This window comes from Pezoporus flaviventris, unplaced genomic scaffold (genome assembly GCF_033815535.1).
Source record: "Pezoporus flaviventris isolate CSIRO_AGI_PZ_B2104156 unplaced genomic scaffold, CSIRO_AGI_Pfla_v1 ptg000066l, whole genome shotgun sequence".
NCBI classification, from domain to species: domain Eukaryota; kingdom Metazoa; phylum Chordata; class Aves; order Psittaciformes; family Psittacidae; genus Pezoporus; species Pezoporus flaviventris.
The window spans coordinates 11,052,680-11,073,622 of NW_026892614.1; the positions used below are offsets into that span (position 1 = coordinate 11,052,680).

The 20,943-nt window shown below is 38.9% G+C and overlaps 1 protein-coding gene across 2 annotated transcripts in view; it reads left to right on the plus strand.

Moving 5' to 3' along the window:
- NID1 (nidogen 1) overlaps positions 1-17,708 on the plus strand; it is a 44,567-nt gene extending 26,859 nt beyond the window's left edge. For both annotated transcript variants that reach the window (XM_061471213.1, XM_061471214.1), the window contains 8 exons: positions 3,815-4,039; positions 4,710-4,882; positions 6,213-6,339; positions 10,973-11,144; positions 11,668-11,825; positions 13,199-13,322; positions 14,454-14,566; positions 16,236-17,708. In XM_061471213.1, the coding sequence (XP_061327197.1) occupies positions 3,815-4,039; positions 4,710-4,882; positions 6,213-6,339; positions 10,973-11,144; positions 11,668-11,825; positions 13,199-13,322; positions 14,454-14,566; positions 16,236-16,357 (1,214 nt within the window). In that variant the 3' untranslated portion in view covers positions 16,358-17,708. The remainder of the gene's footprint in view (positions 1-3,814; positions 4,040-4,709; positions 4,883-6,212; positions 6,340-10,972; positions 11,145-11,667; positions 11,826-13,198; positions 13,323-14,453; positions 14,567-16,235) is intronic.
- Positions 17,709-20,943: the final 3,235 nt, after the last annotated feature.

A 20,943-nucleotide genomic window follows, 5' to 3' on the forward strand; every position in this document is an offset into this window, starting at 1 on the left:
ACTTACTAGAAATATCACTACTTCATGACATCTGTCCACTGTCTCAGGTGATTTGTCAATTTTTAATTGTGTATCAAATTATGGTAGCCCACACCATGTTGCTTTGTCTTGAAAATTATACTGTCCTGTGGGTGTAGGTAGAGTGCCATAGGGAAACACAAGCTATTGGATCAGCGTGTTACCCTCATCAGCCAAGCATCAACTGCATTGAAAGAAAGTGAGAATGGACTTTTACTCACTTTTTTTAACAACATCTAATCAGTAATGTTGAAACACAGATACTGAAAAATATTGAAACTTGGTTCTGCTGCTCATAAAATGCTGTTGCCAACACTACCTTACTGCATTACCGAAGATAACCCAGGTCTTGCTCTTACTGTTTGTTTCACCTCTGGCAGTATGAACTAACCCTAGTGTATACCATTTTTCTTATTATTGACATGATCATTTGGCTTGGCTTTCCAATGTGGGCTTCAAGATTGGTAAGAACCTCTGAAAATCAGGGCTGATAACCTATAGATAAGGAGTCTTGAAATAGACATGACTTGGTTTCCATTTGTTACAATCAGGTAAAGTAGCAGATCTAACAGCACCGCTACACCCAGTAGGTGTTACTTGCTCTTAGCTCTACCTGCTGTAGTTGATGGAAGTGTTTTGGTTTTTTTTTCATGCTAATCAAGGGATCAGAGAACTGTCCTAATGTTAATTGTTCTGTATCTTTGAAGTCTTGACTGGATGAAATATTATTGTATTAATATTAAAGGAAGAGCACCAAGAAACCTCATTTAGGCTACTGTAATGAAGGAAAGGAAAGTTACTAACTAAAAAGGTTGTGTCTGGAAAGCTGGCTTACAAAGTAGCCTTGCCCTTGGACTACTTAAATATGTGCCAGTTCTTGTTAGATATTTTAACTTGTGCTGTTAGCTGATCAAGGCAGGGAATGTGCTTTATTTACTGTGTCAATCTCATCTTTCCAACTCTATCATAGCTAGCCTCATCTCAGGCAGTTAATCAATGGAATTTAGAACTTACAAAATTGATCCATCTTCTCTTAAGCACACCGAGTAAAATGTATTAACTGTGTAAGCAGACCATTTATCCCAAACAGATGTCACTGCTATCTCAGATTATTGAGCCTTTATTGCTGCATAGGCTACAACACTGGACTGGGATTCAGCTTGCTTTTCCTTGGGTGTCTCTAAACTGTAAGCACAGTAATTCTGCTCATGATTCAGAGATTAGGAGAGAAAAAAAATACAGGGTGAATTACAAGTGCCTGGTTTGGACCGTTATAACTAGTTTAGGGGTTGTTTTGATTTATAAATTTTAATATTGGCTAAATTCATGTTAGTTGAAAGGATTTTAATGTTGAAAGACAGGTTAAAATGATGGAGTCGACACATATAAATAAAGCCAGTACTACCATGTTCCTTTCCAGAATATTTCTTTAACCTGGATTACTTATCACACTTGATACTGTTAAAAAAGTTATAGCAAATATAAGATGCTTTCAGGAGCACAGAAGCAGTAAAACACAAAAATTATCCCTAAAAGTGAGTGGCAATAGGGTATTTGACATCTCTTTATGCAGCCGAAAAATCAGTGTTGATGAGACTTTTTTATAAAGAACAAATCGTATTTTCTGCCTTCTAGAAGCTGAGTACTAATTTTGAAAATCATTTTGCTTGACTAGTCTCTTGACTTCAGTGGGGCTAATTGCACAAGCAGGCCATTTGTGAGATTGATCTTGATCATTATAAGATCAGTACTCTTCAAAAATTCTATCAGTATTCCTGTTTAAAATCTGCAGATAGAAATGTGAATATTGTCTTGAAATTGGAATGTACACTGGTATTTCAAGTTACCAATAATACTAATATATTTTATGTATTATACCTGGGTCCTGTCTGGGTCTATACACGCTCGTATTTGCTAACTCATTTTCATAAAGTTGATTTAGTCTGTGGATTAAAAAATACGTAGACCGTTGAGTATTCCCTAATTCTAGGAGTTTCATATGGGAAGGAAAACCAACCAGCTTTTACACTTGCTTTTATATCCCACTGAGGTGGAGCTAATAGTGTCTCTCAAAGATGACATGAATACAGTCAAGATTTTGTTCTGCAATAAATAAACATAGGGTGGGTCAGTCTACCAATATTCTTTATTCCTCCTGCTTTCTCTTGTGAGAAATGCATATAATTTGAGCTTAAAAAAAAAAGACCAACCGAAAACCCAAACCAAAACCTATCACAAAATTATCTGGTTGCTAGAATCAATATTTTTTACCTGTATATTCATAGTGCATTGGATACATGAAAAGAAAATTTGAGATAGAGGCACTTTCCTTCAGCCTCTGGCTTTGTAGGTTGATTCAGTGCTCTCCACCACCCACATTACAGCTGGTGCCAAATATTTCAGTTGTTTAGAGTGAGCTGTTCTCCAGACATTTATATTTCACTAATTGTGTCCAGGTGCATGAAACTTGTCCAAAGCTTTTGCTTGCATAACTAGTTTAATATGAAATAGAAGGATAGTTTTTTATTATTTGTGTGCTTTACACAACAACAGTCTGTGAGTGTGGGGGATTATCTTTACTCAGCTGGGCTGGGTCTAGTCTGAACCACACATAGCTAATGCTGTCCGCCAGGCAATGTAAAAACAAGGAAGGAATAAATGGAAATGTAATGTTAAAGCCTCTTCAGCAGGCAGTTTGTGGTAAGTATTTCTAACTGTCTGCAGGAATCATTGACAAGGAAAAGAAAATAATTAGAGCTCTTTCTCTCCCAGTGCACAGAACTATTCAAGGTCTCAAGTGTTAAGTAAAACTAAGCCAGGTTTCTTTGTCTGAGAAGGAAAGATGTTATTTTTATTGTATTCTTTTAATTTCATTATGTTGTTTTGTATCTAGAAGGGTATATCGATCCAGATGACATTCCCTATCACATAACAGATAATACAATAAGATGTATCTTTTAGTCCAGACTGTTTTGTAAAATTGAAACCAAACTAACTGAAACCCTGAATCTCCTGTTAATCTGGGAAGTTAGTCTTTCCTATGTAATCTCTACAACAATACATATGCATGTGGTGTAGCTGGTTTGCATATGTTTCTCTGCATACACAGTAGTATTCCTTTTTTCTACATAGCCTTAGTTATGCTCTTATGGGTAATCTGTCCTTGCAGTTCCTTCTTAAGTCCAAAAGTATCAAACGAGTGCTCAAACTTGATAACCAAGCTCTAAAAAAATCTAATATACATCAAAGCAACGAGGAGTTTCACTTCCTAGGTTCTGTAGAGGACTCAGCATCTGTCTCATGTAGCGGCTTTCTCTTGTGGCTCTGAAGGGAAACTTGACTTTTAGTATTACAAAAAATCCTTTATCCACTGTATGGTCTGGCTGATTAGTTACATTTTAAGGTCCATGGATAATCATCATGTAAGTAGATGTAGGGTTCATAAGCCGGACAGAATGTTCTTGCTAATGTGCCTCAGGGAGAAAGACTGGGTTTTCCAGCTTCTGTTTATGACCTTTCAGTGTAGGAAGCTACAGGGGGGGCTGTTTGTTCTGTTTTAAACTAGACAGCAAAAAATAAAGTGATGTAAGTTTAGGGCAAATGAGACATATTTACACAGGGCAGACTTCCTGATGGTGCACTGAAGGCATATGCCTTCAAGTTTTGTAACACTGCTGTGCTCCTCCAGCAGTAAGAATACTTGCATCATAAGTGGTCAGTATACATTAACTGTTTATGGAACATAGTTATAATGGAAATAGTCACTGGTCTTTTTCGTTTTTTACCTTCCTCACAGAAGTGGAAAAGACCAAATGCCAACACGAGCGAGAAGCAGCTCTTGGAAGTGGAAGCGCGTTCTTTCCAAGGGAGATGGGAGTTCGTCACTTCATTCCCCAGTGTGATGAACATGGGAATTACCTACCTACCCAGTGCCATTCTGGCAGTGGATATTGTTGGTGTGTGGATAGGGATGGAAATGAGATTGGTGGCACCAGAAGTGGCCCAGGAGTTCGACCACCATGTAAGTGTCTGAAGTACTTGTTCCTCGTAGGTGTCTTTCAACCCAGGTGCATTGGCCCCCAAATGTGGGTCTTAGTCATGCCCCTGAGAAATACAGCACTGGCTTGGAGCAATGCAGATCTTTGCTGTCTCAGTGATAACATGGCTCATGCTGCAGCCATTCAGTAACTCCAGCATGTGCTTTGCCTTCAGTCAGGGCACCTGAACCACTGTGGTGAGCCTCTGGATAAAAATCTGGTTTTCTTACTTCTTTTCTGCCTTGAAACTGTGAGGGGTCCTGTAGTTTCTGCCGTCTGGGAGATGTGGCAAATCTGAATGCGTGGTAACAGACTTGCCTCAGGATAATAAGAATGCTCCTTCCTACATCTTCCTCACTTCAGCTATGAAATGCATCCTTCTGTGAAATAAGATAGGTCCTTCTAAAGAGTAGAAGGAAAGAGCAACTACAGAACTGAACATGAAAAGACCTATTATGTCAATTGGTCCTTCTCTGTCAGCCAAGGGGGAAAAAAATCAGAAGCTTTCTGCATCTAATTATAGCTATTAGTGTCTGTTTATAGGACTGTTTCCTTCTATGAAGTCTGACTGTAATTGTGTCTCTGCAAATAACAAAGTTTGTTATGCTGTACAAGCTAATTTTATCCCTATCCGTTTCCTTCTCTGTTAACAAGGTCTGAGCACAGCTGCTCCTCCTGTTGTTATTGGGCCCTCTGTTCGACCAGATACAGTACCTCTGCCACCAGGAACACACTTGCTTTTTGCCCAAAGTGGTAAAATTGAACATGTTCCACTAGAGGGGAACAATATGAAGAAAAATGGTGCAAAAGCACTCCTGCATATTCCAGTAAGTAACCTACTATACTAAATCTATTTATTTTAAGATGTGTGACAAAGATGAGTGTTTTATCTATATAACTTAATAATTTAAGTTCCAAACTCCATTTTACCTTTGATTAAAATTTCAGTATCCCATCACTTTGCCACTGAAAATTCCTGACCTGCATAGTCAAAAGCCTAAAACTGAGCTATAGAAAAAATGCTTTGCCTTTAAAGAATAGCTCATAAGACAAAAATCTAATATTTGTGATCTCACATGCTTCCAACAGTTCATCACATAAACTCTCACTTCCATTTGCTTTCTGACTCTGATATCGAAGTCTAGGAGACTTACAAGACGAGTATATGGAGAGGCCTTATTTTTCTTTCTCAGTTGTTCCAGCTTTCTTCCTAAGTCTTGATCTCTTCCTGGTTTTCAGTCAGTTTTCTGCACTTCTTGGCTACAGATATATATAGATTATTATTGTTTGGTTTTTTGCTTTCTTCTCCATGTGCAGGCCCAGTGTGTGGCAAATCTTTTTCCCACACTTCTTACTACTGTCCTAAGAATCCTTTTCCTTGAGAATGAATCCCTTCTTCTGAGAACCTATCTTTCCCATCACCTGTGACACAAGCCAACTCTTCTCGCTTCCAATTTCATCACATTAATTTGTTTTGCCCAAAGCCTGGGATTTCTGTTTTTGTTCCAGTGGTACTGTATTTCTAATAGATAGCAAGACCAGGTAGTATGGTGGCTGCTTTTGACATTGCTTGTGAATATTAAGAGTCCAAATACTGACTAAATTACACAGATTTAGTTCAGTAAATAGTATCACAAACTGTGCTGTGATGTAAAGGTAAAATCAAGCTTTTGTCTCTTGACTAAAGTGCTGTTGCAGTAATATAAAAATGAAGTAAAATAGTGTGCAAGATCTTTCCATCTCTAACAGTGTTGTCTCTGTGTTGTCTCAGCATTGTGTATTTGCAAAGTGACAGTGTTTTGCAGCATAGAGGTGTTTAGATTTTGTAACCTACGCCATTAACGTTCACTGAGTAAGAGTGTCTGGTTTAATGCTTTTTGATAGTCTTTCTAAGAAGTTGTGAGTCACAAAAGCAGTGACAGACCTGAGAATCCATGTGAAATTGTTTTACCCTGAAAGTCACTTTCATTTGCCTGGAGGAAAGAGTTTCAACTCTAAACTCAAACTCTATCTTCTTCTGCCTGGACAATTGCAGATACATACATACTAGAATTTGGGATTTTTTTTTAGGCTTGAGACTTAGATGTGTAAGCTAGTGCTGCTGGCAAATAATTGTTATTTAACATAAGGTGATGTAACTTGTTTGTTGACCAACAGGACAAAGTTGTTATTGGAGTTGCTTACGATTGCACAGATAAGATGGTTTATTGGACAGACATCAGTGGCCCTTCAATCAGCAGGGCTAGCCTGAATGGTGGGGAGCCAACAACCATCATCAAAACAGGTAACAGCACAAAACTCTTCCTCTTGCTACTCCCTAAGAATGGCATTAGACATGAATTTAGTAACAGGTATTTCCCAGCTATTGCCTGAGATATAGCATTATATGTGGGAATTATTTGGATAAGCAATAGCCAAAAAGCATGGATAACATAAACTGAAAAAAGATCTGCTCCCTGCGCAATAGCCCTTCATCTATCTTTCTACTGCTAAGATAGGCAAGAAGACGAATCTCTTTAAATAAACTAACTTTACGGCTGGAAGTGGAGCAGCATGTCAGTGAGATGTTTCTGTCCTTATCTGCAGTTGCAGAATACTGTATCTGTCAAACCACTGAGTACCTTATGAACATCACTGGTAACATTTTTATAAAAAGTTGAGAGTTTTTAAAGATGAATCAAGCTGCTCTGGTGATTTTTAAAGCATATCTCAAGGCACTAATGTGTGCAGGGTTCAGAGACTCATAGTCTGGGCCTTGGACAGTGTCTCAGCTTCTCACAGAAATGGTTAGAGGATATCTGTACCTAATTACAGTCTTAGGTACTGCTTATGTTTTTGCTGCATTTAGGAATGTTTTTAAAAAAAAAAAAGCAACAAAAAAAAAACAAAACCAAACAAATAAACCAAAACCCAAACTCGTCCTCCTTTGGATGCTTTGTCCCTTCTAGGGAGGAATTTTGAGGCAGGCTTTTGAGGCATTTACTTCTCTCTACATGTGGTGAGATCTTAAGGGCTGCCACTAAAGTGGGGCAGCACAGCTAGTAATCTCCGGGCAAATCCCCAAGTCATGACAACCTGGATTTTTAAAAAAAGCCAAGGCCTCACTTTCCCCTGTTGAAGAGTGGCTGTGCTATGTTGTGCTCAGCCTGGCAGTCTTTGTGTAGCCTACCTCTTTTGTAGTCATGTCTTGTCAACCATGCTGGAAAGGTTCCATGCTTCTGGGCATGAAGAATGGAATGCATAGGTAGGCTAAACTCACACTGCTGTAGATAGATATTATTCTTGCTTACATGCAATGGCTACAAGATGTAACTATGTGAAGAAGGTTATCATTAAAACCTAGGTCATGTACTGGAGTTAGACCCATCATTTTTCAGTGTACTTATGATCTGAAAAGGGGATGATGGATTGTCAGTTTGCTGTTGAATGGGTATTAAATGCAATCAAAACTCAGGCTGAGTAGAGTTGCATTTGTATGTTCTGTGGAATATCATCTGTGGGTGTCACTTATTTTTTTCATCTGGCAAGCAAGACAGATGCTGGCTAGCTGAGATTTAGGTGTCAGTTTCTCTCCTGTTCTCTGCCTGTCAGCTGCCTGCTCTGCTGAAAAATGACTGGTGAGCAGAGGCTGAAGAGAAGAGCCCCTGCTCTCTGTTCCTGGGCTGTGGGTCAAACAGTTGTGAAGTCACAGCTGAAACAGTTTCTAACCACCTTTCCATGCCTCCCAGTCAAGCTGTAAAATAAAAGTGAGTAAAGCCACCTTGTTCAGTTTTTGCCCTTAGAGTTGCTCAAGGATTTGGGAATTGGACTAGAGGGTATTGTGAAGTTAATGCTTTTATGGTTTATGTCCTCTTCTTACACTCCTTCCCCTAAGGAAGTTGCTTGTGCTTTGATCCTTTGCAGATCCCTTGTCACAAATACTTAGGAAATGATTTTAGAAAAAATGATCAACCAGTTTTAAAACTCTACAACAAACTTGCTTTAATTTTCTTTGGATGGGTTGAGTATCTCCGCCTGGAGTTGGTACTTCAAAATAACCAGCTTGCTGGGACTCCATTCAGGCTCTTAGGGGCAGTGGAAAATGGAAGCAGCTTGGATCCTACCATTGTCCTGCAAATGGAGAGCTTAAGACCATCCCTAACCATTCCGGCAATTACAGAGCTTCATATTTCTGTCCAGTTTGAGATATTTGAAAGATGTCTTTTTCATCTCAACATATTTAATCTGAAAGGGACTCTAACCTGTAGTGTAAGCCTGTGCCTGTATATTCACAAATTCTCCATTTCTGTGGGTAAAGGATTTCTAATTTCCACTATTATTTTCTCAGATTCTGCCCTTTAAAAAGGGAGGGATATTGCTATTGCTAAAAATTGGATGTGGATGTGAATTAGTCTAATGAGTGTGAGCACACATAAAAAATCTTGCAATGTATAAAATATTTTTAGAATATTTGTGAATGCTTTCAACTAAATTCGGTTGGTTTAGGTAATTCAAGATGCTTCAATGCCACATGGAAATGTCACAGGTTTTATCTGCCACAAATAACATTTTATGTGCACAGACATCTCATGATTTCTGTTCTGTTGTCTGCATACAAAGTGAATGCCGTTCCTGAAGAGATGTTGAACACTGTTGCACTTTACTTTCCATATGTTAACGGGCTCTTCAGTAAGGAGTCAGAATAAAAGAAGGCTGAATATTCAGTATTTGAATGGATGTCTTCAATGCTGCCCAAAACTGAAACTTAAAAATTTCAGGAAATAAGAGAATGCCTCCCTCTTAGAAAACTCATGAGAATCACTTGTTTTGATCTTTGCCTTCTCCTCCTGTGAGCTGCAGCTGCTTTCTTCAGTTCTCATGTATTTTTGTGGAATGCACTGTTTTTTTTATTAGTGAAAACTCTTGTGATCCAAGTTGTGTTACTTTGCAGAAACATGTTTTATTGTGGAGCTCCATCCAGTTCTCATCCATCGCTGCAGCTGTATAGCCTGTGGAGGCTTTCTGAGCTTTGCAGCTGTGGAGGGCAGGTTGGGAAGGAGAGCTTTCCTCTTTGTACTAGTAACTTATCAGCCATACATGACTATACAAGCATGTCCTCAGGGACAGAGCCTGTGACTATCAGGCCTGATGACAGTATAGCAGGAATATATTTATGCCCCAGGAAAGACTGGTGATACATGAAGGCTGTGTATTCATTTATCCTTCCATGGGGGACAGTTTTTTCTGGCTCACTGTCAACAGGACAAAGAGACTTCTTTAAATCTCCTGGCATATAGCTGACACAAGAAAAATGAAGCAAGGAAACCAGTCAGGGAATAGGGGCTCCTGAAAATCGGTGGCAGAAGATCTTTTGCCTGCTACTTTCTTCCGTTCCTAAAAGAGACTGGGAGCTCCACTGCCACCAGTTGGTAATCTCAGAGACTGGGGATTATCACCAACGGCACCTTAAAAAAGGAAGCCACTGCCACGAGCAAGAAGAAAAGTAGAAACATTTGAGGGTCAGAAATATACAGGGAGGGTGGTTTCTTGCAATGACAAGTTTAGCTCCTCAGGGGCAGTTGGAGAAGTACAGGTAATAGTGTGAAGTCAGTGTAACTAAGTTAAAGGATGCCAAGTGCCCTTTGGAGGACAAGAGATATAACTGATTCACTTTCTTGGGCACCCACTCTGTATGAGTTGTGAGTCAGAAGCAGTGAGGTGCATCTTATTTGTTCTTTTCTGCCTCTTCAGCAATGAATATACATCCAAAATGTCATGTGTCCAGGTTAAGTGTGGTAAGTGTAATCTACCTGTGTGAGAGGACAGAGGTTCTCTCTGTTGATTTTGAAGCTATTGTGCAACCATTATTCATAGCGAAGTCATGGTAGCAAGTTTTAGCCAGCTCTGCCCAGTGTTCTGGACCATATGCCTTTTCTCCACAAAGGCTGTTTGTCTCACATACTGCTTGTTTAATGGCTGTCAGTAAATAAACTTGAAAATCAACAGCATGCTACAGGGTCACATTGTGTCATTCTTGGATAGTTACATGATGTGTGGATCTGCATTTGAAAGGTGGCTCTTTTCAACAGCTGGCTGGTATGAAGTGTCACTTCATCTTCTTTTGGGACTGATTATGTACAATGCTCTTTCTTTTGGAACAGAAATCAGACTGAATTTGCTTTTTAACTTGCTTTGACTTCACTATAACCCACACAGCCTGCCTGCTCTTTTTCAGTGGATGTATGAATCTTGTTTTTCATAGTGGCTGAATTAAACCTTATAGCTACATATTTACTCTGCATCCTTCATCTGTGCTAGAACTTACTGCTTTAATATTAGTAATGTCATTATCTGCTAGTTCCTGTTGCTTTTGGAACAACTAACTGCCCAAGAAAAACTGTGTACATACAGTACTAAAATGTTCCAAAAAGAATTGCTCTGCAAAAACAAAGAACTGGAGCTAAATACTAGTATCATTATCTCTAGTGCTTTGGAGCTTGATTATCTTGAAGGATTGCATTGGCTAAATTTAGCATAAATCCGGTTTTCAGAGACCACATATGACAGTACCAAAGAAGAGGATTATAAAATCCATTCTAGATCTTGGCCTGTTAAGGAGAATAGAAAAAGATTCTGATAATCTCTATTTATTTCTCTACTATCAACTTTTTTTTTTGTGCCCACCCCCCAAGGAAAGCTCACGTGCGCGATGAGTTGCTTCCTCATAGAATCTGTTATACTACGTATTTATGAAAATTTTGTGCATTTGAACTTCATAAGGCAAATTGCATATTTGTCTTCCAACTGACATGAAGCAGCTTTTGTTGGACCATAGCCAGAAAGCAGAAGAAAATCTATCTCTAGTTAACAGTTATGCTTATGAGACTGACATTGTATATTAGGAATAAATAGGCATGTTTTAATCTGTTTTCCTGCAGACTTGGGAAGCCCTGAAGGGATAGCTGTAGATCATCTGGGTCGCAACATCTTCTGGACTGACTCTCAACTGGATAGAATAGAAGTGGCCAGGCTGGATGGGCGCCAGCGTCGCATCCTTTTTGACACTGGCCTGGTGAACCCCAGAGCAATTGTTGTGGATCCTATGAGAGGGTATGGATATGTTGTCAAGAGACATGTGCAAAGTTTGGGTTTTATTTATTTGTTTAACAATGGCATATGTTTTTAGGCTGTATGTAGACAATAATAGCACTAGCTTTTCCTAAAGCAACTAACAAACAGAAATGGTACCTGTGTCCTCTGTCTGAGTGGTACACTGGAAGTAAAACTTGTAAAATACCTGCTAGATAATACTGTGATATTTTGTTGAGATGTTTGTCAAATACTTATTTGTACCTCACTTTAGGTACATTGTTTGCAGGATGACAAGTGTTGCTCTTACCTAAAAGAATATTTTTTTTCTTTTTTCAAGTTTACTGGTCTAAAATACTAGATTTAAATATTTATATTTTCATTTCCATCAAGACAACCCTTCTTTCTGTACAATGTCATCCTTATTTATTTAAATGATTTAAGGTGTGCACATATTACTTTTATGTCCTTAGCATTTTTCTTAATTACAACAATATTCTGAGATCAGTCACTGTCTTAATTCTTACCTTTTTTTCCTCTTAAGAAACTTGTACTGGACTGACTGGAACAGAGAAGCTCCTAAAATTGAAACCTCATACATGGATGGCACAAACAGAAGAATTCTTGTTAAAGATGATCTTGGGTTACCAAATGGGCTGACATTTGATCCTTATTCCTCAATGCTGTGCTGGGTTGATGCAGGTGAAGAGCTGCTAAAGTCTTTCTTCATAATAGTAATAGAATAAGTATATCCAATCCTGAATTATCCACAGCCAATTAATAGCTCTTTGGGCTGCATCTCAGTCTTCATGTCCGTCTTTTTGGCTTTAATATTTTCTCAATTTATTCATTGTTACTACTGCTGTAGTATTTACATCAGAGTGTGTGAAAGCTGAAAGATTTCAATTCTGATCACAAAAATTTCTAGAAATGCAACAGGTTTGTATATGTGTGTCTTGTGTGTGGCTATGTCTTTAGGTAGTGCTTAGGCCTTTGTAAAAAAAGTTGTGATCTTAAGACCAGGAAAACACAGTGATTCATTTAATCTGGCCCTACAGAATATCATAATGGCACTGTTGCAAGACCTGTAACCTTAGGCAAAAGTCAGCTTATAAGTGACTGAATCAACTATTGAAAAAGCAGGTCACACTAGATTTAAAGATCAAGAGATGAAGGTTCTGCCACCAACCCATTATTAGTTGTGTGCCAGTGTCCCGCCAGTCAAAAACAACAACAAAGTGCTTTTAATTCTCAGTTAAACTTTTTTTTTTTTATCTTGCTGTCTTTCATTCTGTAGACTCTACCAGAGATCTCTTCCTGTGGAGGTGCTTTTACACTTCAAGTCACCTTTCAAGCTTTTGATAAACTAAAAAGATCGAGCTCTCTTTTTCACTGTAAGACACTTTCTCCTACCTTTAAATGTATCTCCTGGTGCTATTTTTCTCTTCTTTTTCTCTCTTCCTCTCATTCTCACATTTTCTTTCTTCTCTTTTTTTTCTTTTCCCCTAGTTTGAAACTACTTAAGAGAAACCTACAGGCATTCACATTCACTGGCAGTGTTCTCAGTGTGTATAGTAGCCTTTCAGGTAGACCTTTTTACATCCTATTTGCATCTACAAGTTAGATATTCTTTCTGCAGTCTTGCCTTCATGGCCTAACCCAGCAAGCATTTTGGGAACACTCTCGCCAAACTAACTTTGCAAAAATGCCTTCCAGAGGAGGTAGAACTGGTTAGTGGCTGAAGTATCCCTCCCGAATAGAGTCAGCTTCCACTTCAGCCTGAGGATACTGGTATCTGAAACGGGAATCTCAGCTTGTGAACAATGGCCATGGTTTCACTGGCCATGTGGGGTTCCTGTAAGTGTGTTGATTAGCATTAGTACCAAAGTGCTTTACCATCCAGTCTTTGGCACACGCCGAGATGTGGCATGGGGGTGTGCTTTGACTAAGCAGAGTACTGAATGACTTCAAGGAGAATTTATTCAGTTCATGCTTGCATATTTATGCATATCCTTAATCCGTCATGAGAGTTCTCTTGCTCTGGTTCAAAGGCTTAATTGTTTTACTACACCCAGGTACCAAGAGGCTGGAATGCATGAACCCTAATCAGCTTGGTCGACGAAAGATTGTTGAAGGAATTCAGTATCCTTTTAGTGTTACAAGCTATGGGAAGAATTTATACTACACAGACTGGAGAAGGTATGTTATCTGCTAAAGAAATTATGGATTGCTTTAATCTGTTCTTCTGCCTGGTAGAAACTGAAGTAGATACTGCATTTCTCGTGTCTGACTTCTCACCCATTCCTGTTTTGTTGCTTTCCTAGTGAAAGATGATACAGGGTGGGGTGGATCTGTAAAGCTGACCTATTGATGTTGCCAGTTAACTGAGATTTCATTTTCAGCATAATGATTTGTCCCCTAAGACAGTATTTTAACAGTGAACGTTTTTGGGAAAGGAGTGGGAGCTAACATGTTTCCCTTATGGCTGTTCTTGCTGTGTCGTAGAGGGTTGAAATTTATTACTCATGGCTTCCTATGCCCTATATTATCTGAGTGTTCAACCAGCAATAAGAAAAAAAACATACTTATTTTGCTGTCTTGCTGACATTTTATTTGTGGCACATTATGTAAACCATTGACATATGATCATGACTTTAGAGTTTACTGTATTTTACAGAAAACAATATTTAGTTTTCCTTGACATAAATGGTTGTGTGGGCTCTGTCTGCAAACTCTTACACAAATGAATTCGTCAATTCCACCAGGAAGAGCTATTAATATGTGTAAGGATTTCCAAGCTAGAACCTAACAACTGGGAAATGCTACTCTAAAATAGGCTTGTGAAATGGGAAACTGTGTTACAGGTCTGTCAGTAAAATGCCCTTTTATTTTCAGGAAGAAAAGATTGTTTATGACTAGCTGTATTCTTTCCAGATATCAAGCGCCATCTGAAATACAACATTGTCCATGATCATTATGTATAATAGCTGCAATGTCTGCTCTCCCACAGAAAACATCAGGGAGGCAGAATACAGGGAATGTGTTGAATGCATTCCTGTAGAGAGACATTGTCCAGTGTTGGAATTACCTTCAAACTTAGTAAGGTGGCTCTGTCTAAAATTTCTTAGCTGCCTAGAATGAAGGTTATGACTCATTTGAGTTGTCCAGGAAAGATGATGTCTTGGAGGATTTTGCCTCTGGCATCATTTTCTAATTGTAAAAAAAAGAAGCAACTTCAAAAGCCTTCCTTTCTTTTTGTTTATTTTGTTTTGTTCTCCCCTGTACTTCCACATTCATCTCATTCTGTATGTTCTGTTCTGCATATGGCAGGGATGCTGTTGTAGCAGTGGATCGCACGATTTCAACAGAAAATGATAACTTCCAGCCTCACAAGCGCTCCCGTCTCTATGGAATCACTACTGCCTTTGCTCAGTGCCCAGGAGGTAATCCAGATGATTCTCAAGTTTTTACAGCTGTGCAGCACCTTGGCAGATAAATGAATGTAGTAGTGGTTCCCATTGACTAGCTGCCAACTGATCTAGGTAGCTAGTGATGACCTGGTCAATGATTAGATTTGATTACTCAGAAATTAAAAGCTACCTATTTTTTTCTTTTTTTTTTTTCCCCGCTGTAAAAGCAGTAGTTGTGGTTTCCATATGAAACTAGAATAGAGAGGGAAGAAGGGGTCTGGTCTGTCCTTTTTGAAAGAACAAGTGTATGATCAATAGAAGTATCTGACATGGCAAAAGCTGCTATCTTGTCAGTGTCTAAATTGAATGCTGTTTTCATGGTTAGGGCCTTATTTACTTATTTATTATTATGACCCATCCTGGCAGTGTTCAAGGCCAGGTTGGACAGGGCTTTGAGCAACCAGATCTGGTGGAAGGTGTCGCTGTCTGTGCTAGGGGGTTGGAATTAGGTGATCTTTAAAGTCCCTTCCAAACCCATTGGAAGGGTTTCTGTGATTCTATGATTTTTAACTTTAAAGTACAGAAATATCATGGTCTTCCAGATGGCCTTAATGAGATCCGATGTTTTTTAGAAAGGGAATGTTGAGAACACAGCAGGTGGTAGAGTGGCTGCTCTGGTATTTCTGCTCTGTTGAATGTTAAATTTTTCGTATACCTTATTGAAAAGCTCCTTGTGAAACTTGGAAGAGAGGAAGTTAATACCCTTGGAATAACAATTTGTCCTTGGGAAGCAATATCACTGTTCAGTTATGTTGTTCTTAGGAAATCACAGAAGAGTTCACTTTTTTCATTATTACAGCATGGCTGGAAATACAGAAGTTGTAGTGTTTCTACTTTAAGACTACAAACAACTAAGATAATTTCTCTTCAAATGATTCAACATATAGAGTGAAAAACTTACTTGAAAGCTTTCTTCACAGCTTAAAAGCACATATAAATGTCATAATTAAGACATCAGTTACATTGTTTTTACTAGTTAATTCACTGTTCCACTTTGGTAGGCAGTGTAAGACAAAACAACATTGTGTGCTCTGAGTAAATGCGTATGTTTATAATATTCAGAACCTTGGTATCATTTCTTTCTTATCATATATCCATTTCAAGTGTTTTTTCTGGAACAGATGCTTTACCCCTCAGATCCATTACTTCTGGCACTGGCTTCTCTTTCATTTTACCCTTCCACATTAATGTGCTCCTGTCCACCTACTTAATTTTTTTTGGTTTTGTGGGTCACTCCTCCATGTTTTTGCAGTGGGTGGTATTCAGGGATGATGTCATGTAGTATTTTGGATTTTGTCCCCATGTGTTGCACTTGTATTTCCTCACTCACTGTGTCTTCATTCTAATGTCTGTGACCACTTGACCAATTTATGAAAGGCATTTCAGCTCATTTTTTTTCATGTTGCCTCTCCTGCTCTGTCCTTATATTATGATCTTTCTTTGGGGTGAATATCAGAAGCTGACACAGGGGTATGATGACTTTCCTCTCCCTAAAGCATACTTTTGTTTCACTCTCAATCTTCTTACAGCTTGTTTTCCTAGTGTAGTCATGTAATCTGCGCTTCTTTTGTATTATGCGGATTGGTTTTACTGAGGTTTTGCTGTTTTTTCTTTAACGTTTTATATCTCTGTTCTTTTCCAGGACATAACTACTGTACAGTGAATAATGGCGGCTGTACTCACCTCTGCTTGGCTACCCCAGGAGGCCGCTCTTGCCGCTGCCCTGACAACACAGTGGGAGTGGACTGTATAGAAAGAAACTGAGCATTAAAATATATTAGAGCAGCAGAAGCCTTTTGGAAATGTGCTGTAAACAATTCACTCCTATCAACACAATCAGGCCCTAAAGATAAGTGCTCCCTGCTGCTGAGAGGAAAGCCATGATGCACATATACAAGCACACACACAGGCAATAACTGTTTTGTAGCAGTTGAGCAAGACAGAGCTGCCCAGGTTGGGTCCAACTGTATCTTGTTCCTTGTAATATTATCTACTTGCTTTTAAAGGTAAATGTGGAGGCAGTAGCTCATGTGATCCTTTCACACAGCAAGTGATTCTTTATAGGTGATCAATACTGCCTAGTGGATGTATTTGAAGTTTTTGTTAGATTTTAAGAGATTTATTTTTCTTCTGAGGTGAATTCCTGAGCAGTTTCCTAAAATCCACTAAACAAACTTCAGATATAGATCTCAATTGCTGAGAGTTCATCAAAGAATGGATGTTGATTCATTTGAGACATTTGGCTTTAGCGACACACAGTCACATTTGTTTCCTGAGGGCTTTTAAAATAAGAATTCTGTGCTTGATTCTATTAGCCTGAAAGTGGTCTTTAAATTCTAGCCTAGAAGTCTTCCTCCTTTAGCAAACTGTGCTATGCCTTTTTGTAGACAATGAGAAACCACAGCAGTTAAAAATCTGATTTCCAGAAATGTCACTTGTGTCTTGGTGCTTAAAAGAAAAAAGACAGTAATCCCCTATTTGTGTGCCAGTGTTTAGTAACAGCAAAAAGTGTGCTGAAAATCAAAGCAAAGTTGATGTAATTATCACCAGTGAGTTTGGAGCAGGTAGGGAAAATCAAAATGCATATTCTTATGTCAAATTAGCAGTACAAATCTGGGAGTGAAGTTTGGCTTCCACACTGTGTGTTGGGAAGGAAGCTTATCCACAAGCCAGCCTGCAGCAGCAGAACAGAATGGGGCTTGTGAAGCTTCTGCCAGAGCACATTTCACAATGTCATGATCAGAGTAGTAAGCTAACATCCCCATTTCCTCACTCCCTCTTCAGACACAACAGTAACAGTTTTAAACAGAGCCAAGTGAGTCTTAACTGTGTGACAACTTCCTCTTTAATTGTATATTTATCATAAAATAACAAAGCATATAAACATTTTAAAGATTTTTAATAACTTTTTATAACTTTTAATTCATTTTATTCATACACTTAATCAGGTATGTTTTAATGTAAATACCAAAAATGTGTTGAAAAGAAGGTGCTTAATAACTCTTTCTCCAGAATTATTCACGTATCTGGTGAAATATTAAAGTTTACACTCTGTACAGGTATCTACAGTACAGTCAATAAAAATGTTTGGGTTTTATTTTCTGTAAAAAAGAAAGTTATGCCTGCAGAAGGAAGTGTTATGTGGTGTCTCAAATCTCTTTTCCTGTTGAGTTCTGGGTTTTAGCTAACTCTTTTATCTAGTGATGGTCTTTCTCTTGTAAGATGCAATACTGTAGGGGAAAAACTGCTCTTTGGGTTTTTGTATGTTGAAACTCATAGGATACTTTTATTTAAAACAAGTATGTGAGAGTGCTTAAACAGACAGCTCCCTCTGTTCTGACACAGGGCACTGTTAATGGCTGCTGAACTTTCAAGTAAGCAAAATTCAGTTATATCATACTTCAGACATGCATATTAGTGGAAATATAGGGCAAGGACTAGATTAAGTGCATGTACTTGTCGCAAGTTCACTGAAGTGTGAGGTGGTGATGCTGAGATTTGAACTCAGCTTTTATGGCTACAGCCTGTCAGTGCCTCAGGGAGGGTGGCAAAAGGCTCTGTAGTACTGTGTAGATAGACAGATGGAGCATGCCTGTCAAGGGAGCTGTTGGAAAGGTGGACAGTGAGTCAGCAAAGAGCTATTGAGATCTAAAGGGTGGTGTGTGGAATTACAGAAGGAGGTTGGTGTTGATCCGTAGTGGAGACTACACATGATATTGGAGGAAGTTGGGTCTTTAGTTTTTTTATTCACTCTCTGCTTTGAATTTTTTTTCTTTTTTTATTTTGATCCTTCAAAATTCACGATTGTCTGCTTTGTGTATGGACCAACACAATATTTCTCTTTGTGCATTATGGCAATTGATAATTTACTAAATCCCAGTCAGCTAATTCTGTGCTTATGAATGAACAATGACGGATGTCAAAGAAAATATACCTCAGCAGAACTTCTAGCGTTAATATGTGAGCTCCTATGTAGTCTACAGGTCAAGGAGAGAAATTATTTTACTATGGGCTCAGTTTTTAAACTGAGTGTCTCTTAATTCTGGTATCACATCTGGCAGTAGGTAACACCTAGATTAGGGGAAACTTCAGCAGATGCGTGTCAGCAGTATAGATGTGGCAGTTTACACAACTTTGAACCAACCTTAAGCACCCTGGTCCCTAAAAATAAGGAACTTTTTTTAAAGGCTTCAACAGGTTTTGTTTCTCAGCAAATACTTGTTGATCACTTTAGCTGTTGTAGCTTAATGTCAGAGCGCAGCAATGGCTAAACTGTTCTTTCAGGGAAAGGAGCCCAGCAGAAGCGGTGGCTTCACCTGCAAGGAACCAATCCCACTGTACCCCAAGTGAGGCAGATAATGCCATGAGGGTAGTTGGTTCAGCCCAGGGGCCAGAACATCAGGCAGTTCTGTAGTGACAAGGTAGGTCCAAAGTCGAGTTGGGGAAATTGAGTCAGGATCACAATCAGGTCTGGACAGAGTGACCAGCATCAGTGGTTTCCAGACACGTCCATAGTGGTGAGGCAGGTCTGCAGTTAAAGCTGGGAAGATGGGCTGGATCTGGATCAAAATAGGGTGCATGGCCATAGCACAGCTCAGGCAAGAGCCAGGGTGAGAGCTTCAGCTTTATAGCAGCCTTTAAGCAAAAGAGCGCTGCCCTTATTGAGGCCTCCCAACAGACTGTTTGAGGGTGAGCCTCTGCTGAAGTTCCTCCAAGTTTTCTTCATACCTTCTATCAACCTGCTGGCCTTGAACAGTCGGCTAGCTGCTAGTGGTCAGAGCGTGCTCCAGGTCTTGACACTCTGGAGTTCTTTATTCCCATATAAATTTGCTTTCTCATTGAATCTTCCTCAATCTTTGTTCTCCAAAATGATCTGTGGTGTTGAGTTCCTTATTTTTATCACAGCTGGGGCAAGAATCTTATACTTTGAGATTTGGCGTTAGCTATTCCAGGGTATCTGTCCTATGCCTATCATACTTTTTTAGTTAAATGTTCACAAGTGTTTTGAATGCTGCAAATGTGAGTTTTCTGGTTCCTTCGTTCACCCCTAAAGAGTTAATGGCATCTTTTTATAATACAGAGCTTTCTCATGCTGACGTGTCTAATTCATCTACCTTCTCATTTTCCTGACTTGCTTATTAGTGTCTGACTATTGTCCTTTTGTTTGGGAGCAAGTACATTTCAGTTATATTTTTACATTGCATTTTGGGCTAAAAGGGTAATGGAAAATGGGTTGTGTTTTATTTCATTATTAACATTTTTTTTTTAGCATTATAATAGGCTGGGACTGGCAATCATATCAGTCTCTGGTTGAAGAAAAGATCCGGTGTGACTACAGTTCACTTGTTTTGCTACAAAAAATAGTAGATTTCCAGGAAAGGAGAACAGTTGCTCCAATGGTTAAACAAAAGACAAAATACATCTTAAATTTATTCCAGAGGTAAGATAAGTGTTTTCTTAAAAGTTTCCATTCAGATCTTCCAGCACACATGGAAATATTTGACGGTAAGACCATTAGTGATGTTTAACAACAATGTAATAAGTTGCAAAACAGTGAAATTACTTAAAGTAGCACTGGCTTCCTGGTGACTTAATGGGGTGGTTCAGCTATCTTTCCATCCAAAGGGTGTTTGGAAACCCCTACTTTACTCACTTTTTAACCTGTAAAGAGCTCTTTCCTCATGGTGGAAATTCAGTGTGGCTTTCTGAAACACAGCATCCTGTCCAGTGTTGTTCCAAGCTGGGAAACTGCTTACTCTGCAGTTCTTCAATTGCACAGTTTTGTCACAACATATTAGATTTTTAAGTTGCAGGCATATAATCAAAAATGACAGATGAATACTAGAGGATAATGGCCTTTCAGTGGTAGTGTCACAATGCATCAGTTGAACCTATGGTTAAATGCAAACCTTTCTGTGTAGTATTTCATAGTGTATTGCTTAGATATCTTGTTGGGGATTAATTAAAAAAAAAAGGCAGGATGTGAAACTCACATGGCTATACAGAATACAGTTGTGAGAAGCCCCCTGCTTGGCCAGTCTGCAAGAACTAAATATTACCTCCAGAAAGTTTTGTTCCTATCTGAGTCCCTAGCTGGGGATTTGGCAGCAGCCTGGTCATAATGTGGTCGAATCACCTCCTTTGTTTAAATTCTACTCCACTTGAAATCTGCCCTATATCTTAGGATAAGTTTAGGACAGCATGCCAACACTATAGGTGACAGGTCAATATACTGTATCCTATCGATGTGCATATTGTTGACTCTAGGGCTTTGCTTCACTAACAAAAGGCTCAGCTGCCAGTTGAATGCAGTGTGTGGGCTTCCCTGCTGCTTTGTGGCAAAGCAGATG